The following is a 22,504-nucleotide window of genomic DNA, read 5'->3' on the forward strand; positions in this document are numbered from 1 at the left end:
CTTATTTCCATCAAAATTCTGCTCAAGGTTCACATTCTACATTAACCCTTTCCTTAATTCACCCACCCACTTCTACAATCTCACCACAAAGTGCCACACATAGCCACATCATACATACTTATGTGCATGGTGTCTCCCTTGAGACAATGTAAGCTTCCCACTTCGTTTTTGTCTTTGTTTCTTAGGAGCCTGATAAAATAGTAAGAGCCAGGTGCTAAATGGGGAAGACCTGCCTAGCTGTGTTACCCTGAGCAAGTCAATTCATTTCCTTAAGTCTTAGTTTCCTCACTGGTAAAATTGAAATAATATGATGAGGATCAAGTGAAATAATTCATGCAAAGTACTTTACCAACCTTAAAGCACTCTATGTGTGTATATATATATATATATATATGTATATATATATATATATATATATATATATATATATATATATATATATATATATAAATTATGTACAGTGTCGTATCTATATATGTATGTATGTATATATAACACACTATAATGTTTGCATGCTTTTCCTTCCCTGAATCTCAGGTAAAGTTCCCAAGCTTTAACAAAATTATAAACTAGCTATAATCTATATTACAGAGAATGTTCCCATACCACAAATTCTCACAAAATAACAGGTGCTTGATGGGTGGATGACTCGCCTTGATTTCTGGAAGCATAGGCAGGCTACAGCCAAAGCAAAGATGATCAGAATAAGCCAAGAGACTGAATCACTGGGTCCAGTATTCCTCCTGCTGATTCTCCCTCCTGACTCCCTTCTCAAGTTGCACATGAAATAGTTACTAGTGCTCTCTCCTTCAAACTGTCTTGTTTTATATTTGTCTCTACATAGGTTCTGTTAAGAGAAATATGTGGTAATTTACCAGCCTCTTAACATTTCTTTCTTCCTATAGGGTTTGACAGATGAAGAGTCCAATGATGAAATGCTGAATTTGAAGTTTTATAAAAATGAAATTGCTTTCTTACCCAATGGTATATATCCAACTCAACTCCAACAATCTTTGAGCCTACAGTGACGCTCAATTTCCTTCTTGAGATCCATGTTTCACTGGTTCAATCAACCATAGTTTTGTTGAAGCACTTACTGTATTTAAAAGTAGTAAGCTTGTTGCTTATTCTTTATTTGTTCATCATTCCTACTCATGCTGTCTGAGTTCTAGGACCCAATGAGAGTTTCCTCTCTTACACTTCTCATAGACCAACTGAGTATGTTGCTTTGTTCCCCCTAGTAACTTGCATCAACGGTTCCACTATAGATTACCATTAATGTTAGATTTTTCTATACTTTGGGAAAGTATATGATATCACTTTTTTAAAATTAATAACTTAATTGTGAAAAAAAGTGAAAACATTCCAGTAGACAAAAGAATAAAGAATTTTGTTATGTATGTTTTATTTTTGTAGTATCTATATTACATTTAACAAGTTAGTAATAAAATAATGAGATAAATGCAAGTTAAACAAATTTGAGACTTCACCTCATAGTCTTCAGTTTGGAAAAGATGAATAAAGAGGGGGAGGAGAGGCATGCTAATGACTTTTTTAATGGTGCTGTAGATTGGTTCAATAATTAGAACTATATTCCCAAAGTTACTAAACTGGCATGATTCTCATTTGAACTTAGCAAGAACTACAAAAGCTAGAAAATTTTGGCAAAAAGATTTTTTTCCTAATTTTTAAAAATTTTCACAAGCACCAAAAAGCCCCCTAAGAATATTCCTATTCTCTAAAACTCATAGCTCTAGATATCAAAATAGAAAGTTACCATGGATCTAGCTGATAAGAACTCTGTAGTTAACTTCTGATATTTGCATGTACATTCCAGGCTATTTTATTGAGGATATCCTGAAGAACTGGAAAGAGGACTATGACATCCTGGAGGACAACCACTCTTACATACAATGGTAAGAGGGAAAGTGTTTTGTTAAGGCTGGTTCTCTTCATCTCATCCAGTATAGAAGTTCAGAGGCTACTCATGGGCCCAATCCCACTTTGTCATGGGAGTTTTATCTTCTGACTTGGTCATTTTACACTCCTTAGATAATTTCTTTTCCTATCCTTCTCCTAAGAGCCATATATATATGTAACTCTAGTAGTAAAAATTATTTTTGTACCTGGGTACCAGTGCAATGCAATGCAGCCACCTCTATTAATCTTTGTTTTCTCACTGGTTCACGTCCTTGAAGATTTGAAAGTGATAGCCATTTTAATTTATTTAATGATTATGATATCTCACATTTCTTGAATGTTCTATAGTTTTCTCACATACATTTATCCCTTTCACATGGTGATAGAATCTCTGTGTAAAATTTTTTGGCCTTCCCTTTGTACCAGAAGTCTGAATTATGTTATTAAAAGAGAAAATGTGATGATATTAAATACACACACGCACACGCACACACACACACACACACACATATTTTTTTTCTCAATTTCTAAACTTTTTCTGTTTCTGTTAGCCTTCGTATGTTGGCTGTGGCTTTCATAAAACTCCAAAAAAATTCCCATTTAATTTCTTGATGTGAAAGAGTTAACTGTATTCTACACAAGAATTCTGTTAAATAGGTTATATAAGTATTATTTTGGGAAGCTAAGAGGCAAAGTGACTAGAATACGCACCCTGGAGTCAGAAGGACTGAGTTCAAGTCCAGCCTCAGACACTTGACACTTCCTAGCTGTGTGACGTAAGGCAAGTCACTTAACCTTGATTGCCTTGCATCCAGGGCCATCTCCAGTCGTCCTAATTCATATCTGGCCACTGAACTCAGATGACTCCAGAGGAGAAAGTAAGGCTGATGACTTAGCATAGCCCCCTCACTCAAATCCAATTCACTTGCTTGTCATGGTATCACCTCCCTATTTTATGATCTTCTGAGAACGAAGGACAAACAAAATTGAAGTTCAGAAAGAGTATTAAATATTTCTCCTATTGTCATACACTTACTACTTTTCCCAAGATCTCCCTTGGTCAGTAGTGATATTATCTCTTTATGTGGGCAGTTCTCATTCTTTCACCTTGGTGATCACTTACAAGGATTACTTAATATTTATTCATCATTTAATTATGTACAATATCACCATTGACATAGATGGAAATCCAAAGTAGAGTAGACTTGTTCCCCATCCTGTGGAGCTGCTTGAAGGAAGAATAACTGATAAGAAATGTAATGAGTACAACATGCTTGTGAAGTTAGAAAGGGAAGGCCATTAATAGTCAAGGAGGTGATATTTGAGTTGCACTTTAAAGTAGAGGTAGGGAACTGGCTGTCGAGGAGTGTGAGGAGAACAAAAGTATTCCACATGCAAGGAACAAAGGCCAAAGGCACCAGTGTAGGAAAGCACAGGCTATGTCTGAAAAAGAGAAAGCAATGCCATTTCTTTTTTTAAAAATTTTATTTATTTAAGGCAGCAGGGTTAAATGACTTGCCCAAGGTCACACAGCTAGGCAGTTAATAAGTGTCTGAGGTCAGATTTGAACTCCAATCCTTTCCAGGGCTACAAGACCATTTCCATAGAGAGTAAGGTGCTCATGAACTTTTTGGTGGAAGCCAAGTGCCAACCTGGATATGTCATGTTGCAGACTGGCATGTCTGAGTGATCTTTGTTGGAAGTCCTTTTAGAGCTTCCTTTCAGATGATTTAGGTGCAGCTCCTTGTCTTTCTCCCTTCCCTGCCCCCACCTCTTCCCATATGACTTTTCAGTTATGTTTCCCTTGCAGGTTATTCCCTTTGCGGGAGAGGGGAGTGAATTGGCATGCGAAGCCCCTGACCCTCAGAGAAATCCAGGTAAGGCATTTCTGTGAGCTGATTCATGTTTCTGTAGCTATGGAAGAGGTGACCCTCTATTCTGTTGTATGTGTCCATGTATGTGTGTCTGTGTGTGTAATAGGATTTCTCCTTAGTGCCACTTAACTGACTGATATAGGAGAGGCATTGACTGTGTAGGGCCTATTTGGTCTTATTTGACGAAAGACTAGTTTTAAAGCAGAATCCTGTGGCCCAAAAGAGGTATATAAGATTCCCTGGACAGAGACTTTGAGCTAAAAAAAGCCCATTATAGAGCAAAAGGGGAAAGAGTGGAAATCAACTTTTACCAGGTGTTGTTCTTAGATGGAAAGGTAAACATGGAATCCAGGAACTTATCCCATGGTCCTAAGAAGGAAAGATTTTAAGAGTATCCACTTGTGGGTAGTTTAAACAATGCATGAGTTATCCTTATTCAACAGAAAAAGAGCATTTGCACCTAAAAGATCTAGATTTGAAACCTTATAGCTATATAGTAGGGCAAGGTATTTTACCTCTCTGAGCCTCAAGTTCTTTACATGTAAAATGGGGTAATAATATTTATTTTACCTACATCATCAGACTGTTAAGAGAATCAAGTGAGATAATGCATGCAGTGTACTTTGTGAATGTTAGAACATTATAGAAATATCAGCTATGGTTGTTGATGTTATTGTTATTAATTATTACTCAGTCAGTATATTAATCCTAAATAACTTTACATTAGATAACATTTATTAGGAAACACCATTGTCAGGGCTGAATTACTGAATGGACTTACAAAAGAATGCTTTTATTGCATGTAATGATATTATACAAACTCAGCTTTCCAGTAATTCAGGCTAATAGTTCCAAGTAAGGAAGATCATCCACATTAGCATGTTTGCTAAGTTGTCTTCAAAACAAATGTATTCAGAATTTGGGTTGAGTATGTGAAGGTCAAGGAATCAACCAATTTAAGAATTTATTATATGCCTACTTTATGCCAGGCTCTAGGGATACAAAGTCAAAAATGAAACTCTTCTTCTCTCAAGGAGTTTCCATTCTGTGGGGTGGGGTATGGAGAACATTTAAGTGTATGCAAAATAAATGCAAGGTAATTAATTAGGGAGGCAGCAGGGTAAGGGGAAGCAACAGACACTAAGGAGATCTGGAAAAGTTTTATGTGCAGAAGCAGTGTTAGAACTGAGATTTGAGGAAAGCAGGATCCTAAGCATTAGAGTCTGGTGGAAATCAGTGTATGGGAGATGGCATGTGGCCTTTTTGACTCAAACTTGATCTATGAATTTGATATCCATTTTCTTCACTTAGAATATAGGGGAAATGGGGCATGTCCAACTCTAGGAGAAGAAATAGGGATGTCGCACTCTGGGAGCTGTTGCCATTCATCCTTATAGAGACAGGGGTTTATATATTCCAGGAATTTAAAAATTCTGCAGAAGTCATGAGAAGATTTGTTCAAGCATATGAACTCATTCTGGGCTTCTATGGAATTGAACTGGAGAATCACAAAACTGGGAAAGTGAGAAAGGCTGACAACCATCAGGAGAGATTTCAGAACCTGAACTCGTAAGTGTTTGAATCTGGTAGTGTTTTCATATCCTTGTTCCTCATCTCTCTCCTATTCTAGTCTCAAGATGGGACTTTCATAGAGCAGAATTTCTAATTACCCAGTATAGGGTACCTTTGTTAATTCTCTAACTTTAACTCTACTTAGAGAGAAAACATTTACATTGTCATTGACATTAAATGCTCTGCAGTTCATAAAGTACTCTTATCCTAATTTTATAAAAGGAGAAACTGAGGCCCAGAGAGGTTAACATCACATAAATGCTAAGTTGTAAAGACAGGATTCTGCTTTCATGGTCAGGATTCTTCCCAATATATTATACCCAGGTTTATAGATTTGATCAAAGGCTACATATATGGAAAGATTTGAACTTAGAGGTTTTAAGTTCACATTCCATTACAATGATGTTTGAATTTGAGAATGCAGTGCATATGATTGGAAGTAATAAGCCAGTAAAGAGAGGCTGAAATCATGTTGTGAATACCAAATATATTTGGTATTTGACCTCTGAGGCTCTTAATTGAGAAAGGCAATAATATGATTAGAAATATATGGTATCAGGGCAGCTAGGTGGCACAGTGGATAGAGCACCAGCCCTGGACTCAGGAGTACCTGAGTTCAAATCCAACCTCAGACACTTAATAATTGCCTAACTGTGTGATCTTGGGCAAGTCACTTAACCCCATTGCCATAAAAAAAAAAGAAATATATGGCATCACTAGCAGCATTGTGAATTGGATAAAGAGATAGGACACTTGAAGTAAGAGATATCAGCTAGGAAGCTATTACAGTTGTCCACATTATGTGATATCAATCAGAACTAGCTTGTTAACTATAAAGAGGAGGAAAAAGGGACATAGGTCCCATGGGAGAGGCAGCAATGCTGAATGTTCAGATTGATAAATTCCTCAGAAGATGAAACCAGTGGAAAGGCCTTATTTTGAGTCAGCAGTGAACCACTGAAACACACATAGGCAATTCAGAACTCTGACCCTATGGGACAGGTTTCTGCAAGATTCTGGAGTTTTCATCCAGTGATTCTCGTCTTCCCCATGAAAGTTGTAGGGGTTCAATTAGTTCTCTCATATCCCCCTAACTAAATCATTTGATCCTATGACATTGGCTCAAAGCAGAAAGACATTCCAACATTGTCTTTTCTGTGTTTCAACTAAACTGTCCTTTATGAATGGGATCCCACAGTGGAAATCAAATATTTGGTTAGCAGCATCTTCCTGCCCCACAGCAGGGACAACATATAACATAGCACTATTAATCTTTCAGCTCATGTGGATTATATACTAGCTATGTGCAAAGCAATCCAAGGTCCCTAAAGTATGCTTCATTTACCTCAGGCCTGGCCCTTCTTATGGGTGTCAGTCTGTGCAGCTCTAGTAACTACTTTAGGAAAAATTTAGATTGTTCCTTTCTTTTAATATTTGAAGTTTGATCCTGTCTTTCAGGCACAGCCACAACAACCTTCGCATCACTCGCATCCTGAAGTGTCTGGGCGAAATGGGCTATGAACATTACCAGGTACCCCTCATCCGTTTCTTTTTGGAAGAGATCCTTGTTAATCACTGCTTGCCCAGTGTCAAGCAGAGTGCCTTGGATTACTTCATGTTCACAGTTCGGAACAAGAAGGAACGCAGAAAGCTTGTCTACTATGCCTGGAAGAACTTTAGTCCCCAGTATAAATTTGTCTGGGGGCCACATGAGAAACTTCAGAAATTTGAACCTGGACAACAGGACTGCCTTGAAGAAGAGGGTTCGGGTGTATCCCAAAATGAGGTTGAAACAGAGAAAGACCAAGGTAGGACTCAGGTGAGGGAAGAAATTGTAGGGGATAGCGTTGCCTCCAAAGACAAGCAGATGGTCAAGAAGAACCCCAGTCCCATACTGCAGAATTGTGAGATGAAGAAAGGAGAAAGATTGAATTCATCTGACCAGCAGGAAGAAAAGGTTGCAACTAAAAATTCTGGAGACCAGGCACTAAAGTCTCAAAGTCCAAAGGAAAGTAAGAAAAGGAAATATGAGGTGAACAGATTTGAGTTCAGGCAAGAGGAGGAACAAAATCAAGGCACCTCTGATGTGGAGAAGATTGCTCTTAACCTGGAAGAATGTGACCTTGGCCAGAGTAAGCTGAGGACCTCTAGTGGATCTAAGGAAATGGGAACCCTAAACCTGCCAAGGGAAAGGGGATCATCCAGTCCTGAGTCCATGGATATTAAAATATATGATGAGGTGAATAAGAGAAGGAGGCTTGAATCAAAAGCACAAAAAAATCATAAAGAGACAACAAAGAATGTGGAGCAAACTCCAACCTGCCTCCCAATACCCAATGGTATTCCTCATGATGCTGAGGAGACAGAGAACAAGAACAACATTAAATGGGAAACCAAAAATCTTGAACAAGAAAAGATTGTAAAACATGGTGATGTCCCTGTAGCTTCATCTGGAAATCTCTCAGATGATCCCTCCAGCATCAGCACATCTCCTGACCAGTCAGACCTGCAAGAATATGTTCCCATTGAAAAAAGAAGTGTTGATACAGATCCTGAACTCAAGAGGCCTGAGGCCAAGAGACCTAATCCTGGAGAGGCAGTAGGTGCTGAATATTCAGATGGAGAAGTCCCCCAAAAAGCAGGAGATGAAACCACAGCAGAAAGGCCTTATTCTGAGTAACAGTGAAGCACAGATAGGCAAGGAAGGAATTCAAGACACTGACCCTATGGGACAGATTTCTACAAGATTCTGAAGTTCTCAGTACCCTTTAAAGGACAAATTAGTTTGAGTTCCCTTAGCTTAGGAATTTTTAACTTTTAATGGTGTCTGAAGTTCAAGGTAGAAGGAAGACAGATGTCATGGAACTCCTTTTTTCCTTCTGCCATTGAATCCTTCTGGTTGCCTCTACTTGATCATATTTATGATGAACTGTGGGTAAAATAAGAGAAAATGAATAATGAGTAACCTTCAGGAAAGGATATTTTGATAGGAGTTATTTAAGAATTTGAAATGCAAGTGATCATTTTGATGGGGGGGGGGGTGTACACATCACTTTACTTCACATATCCTTAAACAATATCCTCACTTCCTTTTTATCCAGGGAAGGAAAAGTCTGAATTTCTCAGCCCCATGTCAAGGCATTCTTTTTTTCTGAGTAAATTCATCACTTTGAACTTTCTGTTGAGGATAAAAGACTTAACTAGATAAGCAGCTGGCTCCTCTTTTTCCCTATGAAAGAATTTTCATTGTACTTTTTCCCCTCTGATCTTTTATTGAAAATGACTTCATCCCATTGTAATGACTTGCTTTGCCCAAGGTGGAAATCTAGCCATCAGTCTGGTTAGCCTGAGGAGGAGGGAAGAAACTATGGGGAGACTTGGGCTATAGCTATGTCTCATGTAGAAACTTGCCCTTTCTCTTTGTCTCTTTATTGGCTCCAGAACTATAGGAGGCATCTATTTTTCCATACTGACTCAGGATTCATCCTTGGGTTCTTTAGTTTCATTTTATTTTTAAGACCCAGGCTGGGTCATCTGTTCCTTGCAACTTTTCACAATAAAGATGAGTTCCCTGTCTGTCCTTTGTACTCCTATTTACCAAGTAGGGTTAGGCAAATCACTAAGGAACTCTGGAATACCCCCTTGACTTTATATCACAGCTTGAACCACTCTGCATGTTCTTTTCGTGTTTGTACATTTACAGATTCTCTTTTACCATGTGTAGATGGAAATATTTACAACAGTGTTATTCATTGCTTTGCCTTCTGCTCCAGCCCCCAGTAAATTATGTAGCGCCTTCTTACCAGAGTCAGCCAATCATGTGGAAAATGAAGGGTTGGATTTTTTTACCCTTCTGGTTTAGCATGGTTGGAAAAAGGGTCTCAATGATATGTTCACCTCTTCTCCAATCTCTTCTTTACCTTAATGAACAAGATACCCTTTCTTGATGGGAGGGGGAAGGGAAAGGAGTGAAGTGGTCACTTCCAATTTGGGATTTTGAGAGACCCAGCTTAATTTTGCATCCAGTGTGTGTGAAGATGTAATTTTTCACCTCCCTCACAGGGTTGTCTGGGGCGGGGGAAGGCAAAGAAAGGTCCCTTGGGACCAGGTAAACACCTGGCTCATTAATGCAGTGAATTCTTTGCCACCAACAGCAGTAAAGGAGTGGCACCATCATGCTGTGGGACCAAGGACTTTGGAACCTGTGATGTAACATTTTCTCTTCCTTGCTAATGTTTGGTACCTTGAAGATTTGGCACTGGGGAGCTGATATGCACTGGGTTTTGGCTTCCCAGACTGACTACAATCTTTCCATTTTGATATTTCTCTTCCGTTCTCATCTCACTTTCTGGCTCTCGTTTTCTAGCTCTCCCACCCACAGTGACAAAATTGTGCATTTTCCATAGCAACGGGAAGGAGAAGCCACCGACTCTGGCCAAGGTTTCTGTTCACCTGGGATCCTTTCCCCTAGTTCTCATTTTCAGTGATTAGTATACCCAGGGGGAACTTTCTCAGCCTAGGTCTGTGACTGGTTGAGCAAAAGAAATCTCAGAAAGACAGAAACTATGTTGTAGGTTTGGTTTGGTTTGGTTTTTTTGAAAGGGGCTATTAAAGTAGAATTAAGATTATTTTCCCATGGCAGATGTTTGGAACTGGTTCATTATTTTTTCCCTCTTCAAAATTAATGGCTGTGAAAATGGACTGTGTTTTAATAAAAGTGTGTTGATTGCCATCCAGTGGTTCCTGAGATTTGTCTTTGTCAGTGAGTAGAGCTTGGTAGCAAGAGGTTGGGGGAGATATTTCAGAAGTAAATTTGTGGATATTACCTTGTAATCTCCTTCCATATTGTCAAATACTAGCCTTTGAGTTATTATCACAGGTTTAGAACTAATTTTGCTGTTAAAACTGAGGCACAGATAGATTTATCCTAGATTTAAAAGTGATTTATCCTAGTTTACAGATAGTATATACATACATACATATACATATATATATATATATATCAGAGCTGGGATTGGAACCTATGTCTTCTGACAAAATTGCAATATTTATGAAGGGCTTTGTGATCTTTAAAATGCTACATAAATGTAACTATTAGTCATCTGGCATTTCTTGAGCACATACTATGTTCCAGGACTGAGCTACAGTCTAGGAATACAAAGGAAGCAAAAAAAAAACCAAAAAAAAAACCCAAAGAACTCAAGCCTATTATTCTAATTATAATTCCAATGCTGAACTTTGCCTACTGTACCAAATGGGTTCTCTTGTTTGAAATATAAGCTAAGTTGGAGGCAAAGGCAGAGATGATAATAATAATATATGCCTACATGTAGTTCCTGGCACAAAATTGGTGTTTAATAAATGTGTATTGATACATAGCACTCAAGAAGAGATAACAGAATAACAAGACTTGTATTCAAGTCAAATTTAGCTTCATTACTCCCAACCACTTCAAGACTTAATAGCAATTGCTGAGTTATAGTGAGAGTTTTCCATGTACCATTGAAGGCACACATTTCAACCAAAAAATTGTGTGAGTGCTTATGTCCATATGTAATATGGAAAGAGCACACTTTTTTTTTTTACAGGTTTTTTTTTTGCAAGGCAATGGGGTTAAATGGTTTGCCCAAAGCCACACAGCTAGGTAGTTATTAAACATCTGAGACCGAATTTGAACCCAGGTACTCCTGACTCCAGGGCCGGTGCTCTATCCACTGTGCCACCTAGCCACCCCGAAAGAACACACTTTGCAAAGCTCTTTACCTGTATTATTTGATGCTTTCCAACAATCTTTTAAGGAAGATAATACAAAGATCTTCACCATTTTGTAGGTAAGAAAAAAAAACATGAAGAAATCCCAACAGAATTAGGAAAGCAATCTATATGACATTAAAGAGAAAAATAAAATATATTAAGCCAAGATAGATACCTGAAAGAGGTCATCGTTCTATCACATCTGACTTGTACATGATCCCATATACCCATGTACTTTTTTTTTTGTCTAAGGGCTTTTCTTAGCAATGATATTAGAGCTACTTGCTATTTCTTTCTCTAGTGTGCCCTCATTTTATGAAACTGAGTTAATAGGGGTTATATGATTTTTCCCAGAGTCATAGAACTAGTAAGCATTTGAGGGAAAATTTGAATTCAAATCTTTCTTCCTTCCTCCAGACCCTGCACTTTATCCATTGCACCACCTAGCTGCCCTGTGCTACTATAGGCACATCATTTAACCTCTGGTTGCCATTCATAAAATGAAGAAAACACCTTCCCAGAGTTATTGTGTGGATTTTTTAAAAATTGGAATATTTGTAAGGTGCTTTCCAAATCCTAAAATAAGTGATAGTTCTTTTTAATTATTTGCAAAGTGAAATTTGTGGGTTTAGTGAAGTGTTTGTGATAAAAGTTTTAGATATATATGTCCAACCCCTCACAAAGGATATATTTGAGCCTCAGGACAACTCTTTGAGATTGATTTTACTTGTATTTTCCCCATTTTATGGAAAAAGTTAAATTATATGTAGTTATAGCTATAAAGTTATCAGATTTAAAGATATTTATAAGATTTAAACTCAGAACTTCTGGACAAGTCCAGTATTAATGAGGTCATACTACCTCAATAAGTGTCAGGAGATTCCTGTAGAGTACTGTAGACCTGGACACTACGTAGAAAGGGGTGACTTCAGGACTTAATCAAAATCAGTTATTCTGTTTTGGGCAGCTAGATGATGGAATGGATAGAGTTTCAGCCTGGAGTTTCCTTCAGTTCAAATCTGACCTCGGATTCAATTAACTATGTAACCTCTGGCAAGTCTCTTTACTCTGCCTCACTTAATCTGTGAAGTGAACTGGAGAAGGAAATGACAAACCACTCCATTATCTTTGCCAAGAAAGCCCCATGGACAAAAAAAAAAAAAAATCCTAGGGATCATAGTGTTTAACATAATGAAAAATGACTAAACAAACAACAAATATTTTACTTTGGGAAACATAAATTTACCTTGAGTTAGAGGTATATGAGGTCCAAACAGTAGATGTATCCCATTCTCCTGTCCTTTAGACCTGCAGTTCGATACCTAGATAAATGTTTGAAAGAGTCCTAGTCATCATAGGTATATAATTCATTTGTGGAAATTTTGAGAGCTAACTATAAGACCTTGCTAAATGGGCTGGGATGAATCAAACTTCAAGGGTTCAGTAGAATATCTGTTGAGAAAGAAGGGGATTCAAGGTGGCTCAATAGATAGAATGTTGGATTTGGAATAAGGAAAACCTAAGTGTGAATCCTGCCTCAGACACTTACTGTGCGACCCTAAGCAAATCACTTAACTGCTATTTGCCTCAGTTTCCTTATCCTTATTTTCAAAGGATTGTGAGGATAAAATGAGAAAAGCACTTTGTAAACCAAATGCTAGCTATATCACAAACATTATCATGCCTTAACTTAGCAAAATTCAATTTATAAACATTCAGTGCTATGTACTGAGTATACAGAGACAAAAATAAAACAACCTACCCTCAAAATTTTATGTTCACGCAAAAGTTCTGTCTCTGCTATGCTGTTTACCTCAGTTTCTTCATTTGAAGGATGAGTAAATGTTTTTGTAAGGTCATTGAGCTCATCCTTTCTTTTTGCACAGTAGCATTCCATCACAATCATACACCACAACTTGTTCAGTCATTCCTCAATTGATGGTCATTCCTGCAAATTCCAGTTCTTTGCCACTGCAAAGAGGGCTACCATAAACCCTCTAAAACATAAGTTCTTTTCCTTTTTCCCTAGTCATCTTTGGAAACAATTTTTAAATATCACTTCCCCCTCAATCATTTTAGCTATCCAATAGTAATAAAATGATATCTCAAGGTTGTTTTGAGTTGCATCTCTCAGGGCAGCTAGGTGGTGCAGTGGATAGAGTGCCAACCCTGGAGTCAGGAGTACCTGAGTTCAAATTAGGCCTCAGACACTTAGTGATTACCTGTCTGTGTGGCCTTGGGCAAACCACTTAACCCCATTGCTTTGAAAAATCTAAAAAAAAACCAAAAACAAATTGCATCTCTCCAGTCAATAATAACAAATCATTTTTTTGTTTTGATTTCTTCATTGAAAACTTCATTTTGACATTATAAATACCAACATTAACTATAAAGGACATATGAAGAAAGATGAACTCTATATCCAGAGAAAGAACAGATAAATAGAAGAGTACATAGAATAATTTTACATACACATATCTATTTGTATTTAATGGAAGCTATCTCTAGAGCAGGGTGAGGGGAGAAAGGAAAAAATGAAAAAAAATTTATCCTATAATTATCTGCTTCAAAGGAATAGCAAGTTGTACATAGTAGATTTGCAGTTTTGTGTGCAATCACCTTTTATTATATTTTATATTAATTATATTATAGAAATGTTTATTTTGTTCCATAAATTAAAAATAATTAATTAAAATACAATTTTAAAAGAAGGAAATGACAAACCATTCCAAGTATCTTTACCAAGAAAACCACAAATGGGGGGTCACAAAGAATCAACAACAGCGTGATGATGATGTTTGTCCTTCATTCTTGAAGAGGACCATGACATCAGGGAGATGATACCTTGACAAGCACATGAATTAGATTTAAGTGAGGGGGTTGCTATGCTAAGTCACCAGCCTCATTTCTTCCTCCAAAGTCATCTGGTCCTTGTGGACAGATATTAATCAGGACAACCGGAGATGGCCCTGGCTGAGAGGCAATTAGGGTTAAGTGACTTACCCAAGGTCACATAAGCTAATGTCAAGTGTCAGATGCTGGACTCAAACTCCAATCCTCCTGACTCCAAGGCCAGTGCTCTATTACACTACACCACCTAGTTGCCAACAACAACAACAACAAAAACCCAGCAACTCCTTTGTTCCCTAAGTCACCCTTATCCCTCCCACTTAGGAAAGGATCTAGTCTCATGCTTCACTGAAAAAATAAAGGTCATTCAGGGGATAGCTACCTCTCCCCCCTCAATTCTACACTTCAAATAACTTCTATATCATCCCTACTCTATCTCTTATCTTGGAGAAAAAAGTGACTCTTCATGTTCAAACAGATTGCCTATTTGAAGCTTTAAACCCAAATTCTCTTATCCCTAAGAGATTGCTCTATTCAAACATTTCTCCTCCCCTATTTCATTTTTTTAAATGCCTGGGCTCATTCCCAATTGTTTATAAATAAGTTCAGATTTTCACTTTAACTCACTATTCCCTTAAATTCTGTTATATATCTTTCCTCCCTTTTACAGCTAGTCTCTTAAGAAAAGTCATTTTCACTTACTCTTTATCTTAATCACATCTTAACTCTCCCTTTAAAAAAAATTTTAGGGGGCAGCTAGGTGGTGCAGTGGATAGAGCATGTGCCCTGGAGTCAGGAGTACCTGAGTTCAAATCCAGCCTCAGACATTTAATAATTACCTAGCTGTATGGCCTTGGGCAAGCCACTTAACCTCATTTGCCTTGCAAAAACCTTTCCAAAAAACTTTTTAAAAGTATTTTGCTTTTTTTGTAATTACATATAAAAACAAATTATAACATTCATTTAAAATTTTTGAGGGTAAAATTTTCTCCCTTCCTCCAGCACTTCCCTTCTCTCTAAGGGAACCTAAGGATACAGGTTATATATGTATGTATACATTTATATGTGTGTGAGAGGGATCATGTAAAACCAATTTCCATATTAGTCATGTTGTAAAAGAATAAACAGACCAAAAGAAAAAAAGCCACAAAAATAAAGAGAAAATAGTATGCTTTGATCTGCATTCAGACTCTATCAGCTCTTTTTCTAGATATTCCATTTTTCCTCATGAATACTTTGGAAATGTCTTGGGAATAATTAAGCTATTCAGAGCTGATCATCATACAATGTTGCTTTTACTGTGTGCAATGTTACTAGTTCTGTTTATTTCCATTTGTATCAGTTCATGTAAGTCTTTCCTAGTTTTTCTGAAATTTACCTGCTCATCATTTTTTTATAGCACAATAATATTCCATTATATTTATATACCACAACTTGTTCAGTCATTCCCCAACTTAGTGGGCATCCCCTCAGTTTGCAGTTCTTTGCCACTGTAAAAAAGAGCTGCTGTAAATATGTTTGTACAAGTAAGTCTTTCCCAGCTCTTCTCCCTTTCAAAAAAATTTCTTTGGAATTCAAACTTGTTGATGGTATTGCTGTATCAAAAGGTATGCACAATTTGCTTGCCCTTTGTGCATAGTTCCAAAATATCTCCAGAATGGTTGACCTTGCTTAATTCTTTTTAGCCTAGCTTCTGACATTACCCAAATGAATCTGCCCTCTCCAAAATTACCAAATTGTCAAATCTAATGAACTCTTTTTTTTTCAGTCCTTATTCTTCTTAACCTCTTTACAGTATCTGTCACTGGTGACCATTCCTTCTCTCAAAGACTCTTCCCTAGATTTGTGACAATGTTCTCTCACATTTCTTCTCCTGGCTACCCTTTCCCAACTAATGTGCTGTCCATAAGTAATCACTTATTTTTATATTTCAAGGTTTTACCTTGGGTCCTCTACAGTATATCATGATAGTCTTATCAGCTCCCTTTGATTTCAAAAGGCATCTTTAAATAGAAGCCATTATTAACTTTTTCCTCTTTCTCTTCTCAAACCATGTTTAATTAGTTGTCAGGTTTTGCCAATTTTACTTCCAGAATATTCTCACAAGAAGGTCAGAAGAAGTGATACCAGGACCCCCGAAGAGCTCATTGAAGAACTTTTTAATTGATTATAAAGTATGGGAGACACTGGCACCCATCCAGCATGGCATGCCCTTATCAGTGAGGGTTTTGTACTCTATGTGAGGAAAGCAGAATTGAATCCGCTCAAAGAAAATGTGTCATACCTAAGTTTAGAGTACCCATCCCAGGTGTTCACATGAACGATTTGTGCCTGACCTGTGGAAAAGTATTCTGAGCTCATATTGTTTTCATCAGGCACAGTCAGAAACACTGTAATTTGTCTCAAACATAGTGATGTCATTTTGATCTTCTTTGATAACAAAGGACAAGAACTAGTTATAGCAGCTCTCTTTGTGGTGACAAAGAACAAAGAACTGCAAGGATGCCCATCAATAAGGGAATGACTAAACAAGGTATGGAATATGATTCAATAGAATACTACTATGCTATAAGAAATGATGAACCCAATATTTTAGAAAAACATGGAGAGACTTGCATGAAATAATAAAGAGCAAAATGAGCAGAAACAGCAATTTTGTTTCAAGAATGACTTTAATGAATAAGTTATTCTGACTATTATAAAAAACCTAAACTAACTATGAAGGACATATGAAGAAGGATACCATCTGCATCCAGAAAAAGAACTGATAAATACAACTATGTATAGAAAAAAAGGAAAAAAGAAATTTACATGAAAATTTTGTTTTATATTTAAAAGGAATAGCAAGTTGTGCATAGTAGATTTGCAGTTTTATCTGCAATCATCTTTTTTATTATACTATATTATGGAAATGAAAATAAAATAAAATTTTTTTAAAGTTTAATTAAAAATGGAGTTTTCCTTAAAATGATAAGCAATGTTTATCTAAAGCCATTAGTAAGCATTCTGAGAATAAACTAGAAGCATTCACAATAAGACCAGGGTGAAACAAAGATGACCATTCTCACTACTAATACAATATTGTATTAGAAATATTAGTTTTTTGATTACAGCAAGGAGGATTTATCCCAGGAACGCAGGGTTGGTTCAATATTAGGAAAACTTAGAATGTATCAATATAGTATGTATATATATATATATATATATACATATATATATTATATCAATATAGTATATATCAGTAACAAACATAACAGAAATCATATGATTATCTCAATAGATGCTGAAAAGACCTTTGACAAAATACAGCACCCATTCCTACTAAAAACACCAGAGAGCAGAAGAATAAATGGATTGTTCCTTAGAATGATAAGCAGTATCTATCTGAAATCATCAACAAGCATTATATGCAAGTATAAGCTAGAGGCATTCCCAATTAGAGCAAGGGTGAAACAAGGATGCCATTATCACCACTACTATTCAATATTGTATTAGAAATACTAATTTCAGCAGTGAGAGATGAAAACTAAATTGAAGGAATTAGAATTAGGAAGGAAGAAACAACACTCTCACTCTTTGCAGAGAATCCTAAAAATTCATCTAAAAACTACTAGAAACAATTAGCAACTTTAGCGAAGTCACAGGATATAAAAAACCCACATAAATCCTTAGCATTTCTATGTATTACTAGCAAGATACATCAGCAAGAGCTAGAAGGAGAAATTTCATTTAAAGTAACTTCAGACAATATAAAATACTTGGGAGTCTATCTGCCAAGGCAGACTCAGAAACTTTGTGAAAAAACTATAAAACACTTTTCACACAAATAAAATCAGATTTAAATAACCGGGCAAATATCATCTGCTCATGGATAGAGCAAGCTAATATAATAAAAATGGCAATTCTACCTAAAGTAAACTACTTATTTAGTGCCTTACCAATCAAACTTCCAAAAAATTACTTTATTGAGCTAGAAAAAATTATTGCTAAATTCATATGAAGAAACAAAAAGTCAAGAATATCCAGGGATTTAATGAAAAAAAGTGCAAAAGAAGGTGGCTTAACCTTACCAGATCTAAAATTATATTATAAAGCATCAGTCATCAAAACTGTCTGGTATTGGCTGAGAAATAGAGTGATGGATCAGTGGAATAGATTAGGAGCAAAAGACCAGGAAACAATTATAGTAATCTGCTGTTTGATAAACCCAAAGAGTCCAGTTTCTGGGATAAGAACTCTCTTTTCAATAAAAACTGTTGGGAAAACTGGAAGTTAGTATGGCAGAAACTTGGATTAGACCAATATCTTACACCCCATACCAAGGTAAAAGCAAAATGTGTACAGGATTTAGACATAAAAGATGACATTATAAGCAAACTAAGAGATAAAGGAATGGTTTATCTATCATCTATGGAAAGGGAAGCAGTTTATAACCAAAGAAGAGATGGAGAACATCATTAAAAACAAATTAGATAATTTTGATTACACTGAATTAAAAAGGTTTTGCACAAATAAAGCCACCGTAACCAAGATCAAAAGAAATGTAGAAACTGGGAAGCAATTTTTATAACTAGTATTTCTGATAAAAGACTCATTTCTAAAATATAGCAAGAATTGAGTCAAATTTATTTAAAAAAAAAACCAAGCTATTCCCCAATCAACAAATGGTCAAAGGACATGCAAAGGCAATTTACAGCTGAGGAAATCAAAGCAATCCACAGTCATATGAAAAATTGCTCTAAATCACTACTGATTAGAGAAATGCAAATTAAAGCAGCTCTGAGGTACCACCTCACACCTATCAGATTGGCCAATATAACCAGAAAGGACAATGTTCAATGTTGGAAGGGATGTGGGAAAGCTGGGACTCTAATATATTGTTGGTGGAGCTGTGCACTCATCCAACCTCTCTGGAGAGCAATCTGTAATTATACCCAAAGGCCATAAAAAATGTGCATACCCTTTGATCTAGAAATACTACTACTGGGTCTATACCCTGAAGAGATCATGCAAAAGGGTAAAAATATCACTTATACAAAAATATCTATAGCAGCCTTGTTTGTGGTGGCAAGGAATTGGAAATCAAGTGAACATCCATTAATTGAGGAATGACTGAACAAATTGTTGAACGAATTATAAAGCATCAGTCATCAAAACTGTCTGGTATTGTGTTATGGAACACTATTGTTCTATAAGAAATCAAGAGGGATGGGATTTTCAGAAAAGCCTGGGAAGACTTGCATCAACTGATATTGAGCAAGATGAGCAGAACCAGAAGAACATTGTACATTCTAACAGCAACATGGGGGTGATGATCAATCTTAATGGACTTGCTCATTCCATCAATTTTAGAGTACCTGCAAAGGATAATACCATCTGTATCCAGAGGAATAATTGTGGAGTTTAAATAAAGACCAAAGTCTATTACCTTCAATTTTTTAAAGTGTCTTATGTACTACATAATTTTGCTATCTCTAATATTTCATTTTCAGGGGTGGCTAGGTGGTGCAATGGATAGAGCATGGAGTCAGGAGTACCTGAGTTCAAATCCACCTCAGACACTTAATAATTACCTAGCTGTGTGGCCTTGGGCAAGCCACTTAACACCATTGCCTTGTAAAAAAAAACTTTAAAAAAAGAGTCTAATACTTCATTTTCTCCTCAAGGGTATGATATCTCTCTCAAAACACTCAATTTAGATCAATGTATAACAAGGAAACAATGTCAAGATTATCAGACTGCCTTCTCTGGGGGGATGGGGAGAGGGAAGGGAGGATGGGAGAAAGATTGTAAAATGAAAAACCTTACAAAAAATTACTATTGTTTATAACTGGAAAACTGTGGGGGAGCAGATACTGGAGCAACACCTAATTAAAACTTTTTATTCATTAAATTATTTGACTTTGGGGGTGGCTAGGTGGCGCAGTGGATAGAGCACTGGCCTTGGAGTCAGGAGTACCTGAGTTCAAATCTGGCCTCAGACACTTAATAATTATCTAGCCTTGTGGCCTTGGGCAAACCCTTAACCCCATTGCCTTGAGAAATCTAAAAAAAAAAAAAATTATTTGACTTTGGATGATAAGAATTAAACCCTGGCTGAAAAACACTTTGGTTACAAAAATACCCCTAAGAGTACTCATAGAGTAATGTGGAAGGACTCTAAGGATGGGACATGGAAAGGACTTGATCAGTTACTAAGCTGGGGTCAAGGGTATGCTTCTGCTTTGTCCACAGATGGAAAAACTGTCTGGATACTAGAAAGGAACATCAGACCATGCAGATCAGATGAATCAAGTAATACAGAAAATGAATAACTTACTCTTAAGAAATTGAGAAAGAAAGGATAAGAGGAGAAAGAAGGACAGACCACACAAAATGAAAGAACAACATGGACTTATGGGACAATTTTAGATGCTTACATTTATCATGAACACTTTGGTGACTGTAAAAGAAACTGAATATTGAATCTATTCAAAACTCTCCAAGGGTAACTACTATATTATGGGGAGAAAAGTATGGCTGAAGTTGTTTTGATTAGGGGAAGCTGTAAATTATTTGGGACATAACAAAGTTACCAATGGAAATATCAAAGAAGTTATGTATAATTTTTCTGGTTTAAATAGTATCACACCTATATGTTTTTGTAAATAGTATACTATTGAACCATTTATTATATTAAGTAAAACTAATCATTCAGTCCTTAGAAATGTTGGGGTTAGCTAATTCAGAGCTATGGAAGGCTATGACAGTAATAAGATAAGATTTATAGAGTGGAATATGATGTTGGGCAAAATATTTTATGCAAAAAAAATTGTCTGTGACTGCATGCCCAGGACCAAATTTCATTTTCAAGATAGGATCTTACAAAAATGTCAATGTTACTAAAGAAAAAGATGGGTTTAATATTAACTGTTACAATTGCATTATTTAAGCATGTGTAGATAATGTAGTGATGTATGATGATGTTGTTTTTATGATAAGACAACCAAAATTTGCTATAAGACCCACTAAGGTAGAAGGCTGGTATATGTCTTCTGCTGATGAATTTTTAGAAAAGATATTAATAAGAATTAAGCTAAAGAGATGTGAGTTGCATTGTGTTTGTAATATTGTTATAGCAGCTATTGCAGCTGCTACGTCCACAACTATGTCCACACTAGTGATGAATAAGGAAAAGATAGAAGCAAAATGTATTCAAGAATTGTCAGAAATTGTTACTAGAGCATTAATGTTTCAAGAGAGAATTAATGAAGATCTTTATCATTTGATTAATGCATTACAAACCTCTGTAATGAATACAGGGGATCATGTGAATGCAATAGACATAAGATTACAATTGCAATGTGATTATAGATTTTCTCATTTTTGTGTAACACCTGTATTATATAATGATACTCAATGGGAATGGAAAAGGGTTAGGAATCACCTTGATGGATTGTATGGGAATTCTGTCTTTTGGTATTGATGATTTGTATATATTGGCTAAAGAAATTCAGGAAGCATCCCAGTAAGATTTAACTCCTGAGAAGACAGCTTAAAAGATGATTGAGTAGTTTCAACATCTGACCCTCATTGGGCATTGGGCCCAGAGTATTATACAATTGTGTCTTATATTGAATCTATTGGTGTTTCTCCTTTGTTGCTTGCCATGTTTAATCAAATATTTTATTCTGTAACCTAAGCTACTATATATGCTATCAAAAGAATCACGTAGCCCAGGTTGAATGTCATATCAGACAACTGTGAGTTTATTGTATAAACAGAAAAGGGAGAAGTGTTGAAAATAGCTGAAGGAGTTTGGGGAGAGGTCAGTCCGACTTGCTCTGAGCTCATGTGACCCTTCTGCAGAAGTTTTCCATGGACTTCTGTTTTATCAAAGCTACCTGCCTGATAAAGACACAGCTGGTCTTCCTGGGAAAATGTTGAGCCAAGGGTCTCAGCCTTGAGCAGACCCTGGGATCTTCTGACTTATTTTTCTCATATGTGAATGATGTGGTTTTTATCTTTAAATATTCTGACTCTTTGGACAATAAATGGCTCTGCTAGTTGTCCTGCTAGCAACCCCACATGAGATCAACTTTCATTTCTCTCCTGAGCCAAATTAATCCCCTCTACCAGTAGGGGACTCTTAATAGAAAACAAATAAAATATTAATTTAAAAAAAATATTAGCTTTTGCAATAAAAGAAGGAAAAAAATTGAAGGAATTTGAGGAAACCAAACTATTACTCTTTGCAGATGATATATTGACAAACTTAAAGAATCTTGGAGAATCAACTTAAAATTACTTAAAACAATTAACTTTAGTAAAGTTGCAGGATATAAACTCAAAAAAAAATCAGCATTTCTATATATTACCAACAAATTACAAGCAATAAGAGATAGAGAAATTTCATTTATGATAACTATAGATAATATAAAATATTTGGGAGTCTACCTGCCAAGACAAACTCAAGAACTATATGGAAACAATTACAAAACACTTTCACAAAAATAAAGTTAGATGTAAGGAACTGGAAAAATATCAATTTCTAA

General features: G+C 36.3%; 1 protein-coding gene and 1 long non-coding RNA gene across 2 annotated transcripts in view; one reads left to right on the plus strand and one right to left on the minus strand.

Annotated features, from left to right (window-relative positions):
* Window positions 1–22,504, plus strand: part of COL9A3 (collagen type IX alpha 3 chain) — a 106,861-nt gene that overhangs the window by 11,222 nt on the left and 73,135 nt on the right. Inside the window, exons 3-7 of the mRNA XM_074210443.1 lie at window positions 906–984; window positions 1,838–1,916; window positions 3,731–3,797; window positions 5,215–5,363; window positions 6,825–6,897. Of these exons, the coding sequence (XP_074066544.1) occupies window positions 906–984; window positions 1,838–1,916; window positions 3,731–3,797; window positions 5,215–5,363; window positions 6,825–6,897 (447 nt within the window). The remainder of the gene's footprint in view (window positions 1–905; window positions 985–1,837; window positions 1,917–3,730; window positions 3,798–5,214; window positions 5,364–6,824; window positions 6,898–22,504) is intronic.
* LOC141504996 (uncharacterized) lies at window positions 11,104–14,208 on the minus strand. Its single transcript, XR_012473524.1, has 3 exons — window positions 14,124–14,208; window positions 12,367–12,442; window positions 11,104–11,245 (listed from the first exon to the last, which is right to left on the minus strand). It is a non-coding gene; the product is annotated as an uncharacterized LOC141504996 (long non-coding RNA).

The sequence above is a fragment of the Macrotis lagotis genome, chromosome 1 (genome assembly GCF_037893015.1).
Source record: "Macrotis lagotis isolate mMagLag1 chromosome 1, bilby.v1.9.chrom.fasta, whole genome shotgun sequence".
NCBI lineage: Eukaryota > Metazoa > Chordata > Mammalia > Peramelemorphia > Peramelidae > Macrotis > Macrotis lagotis.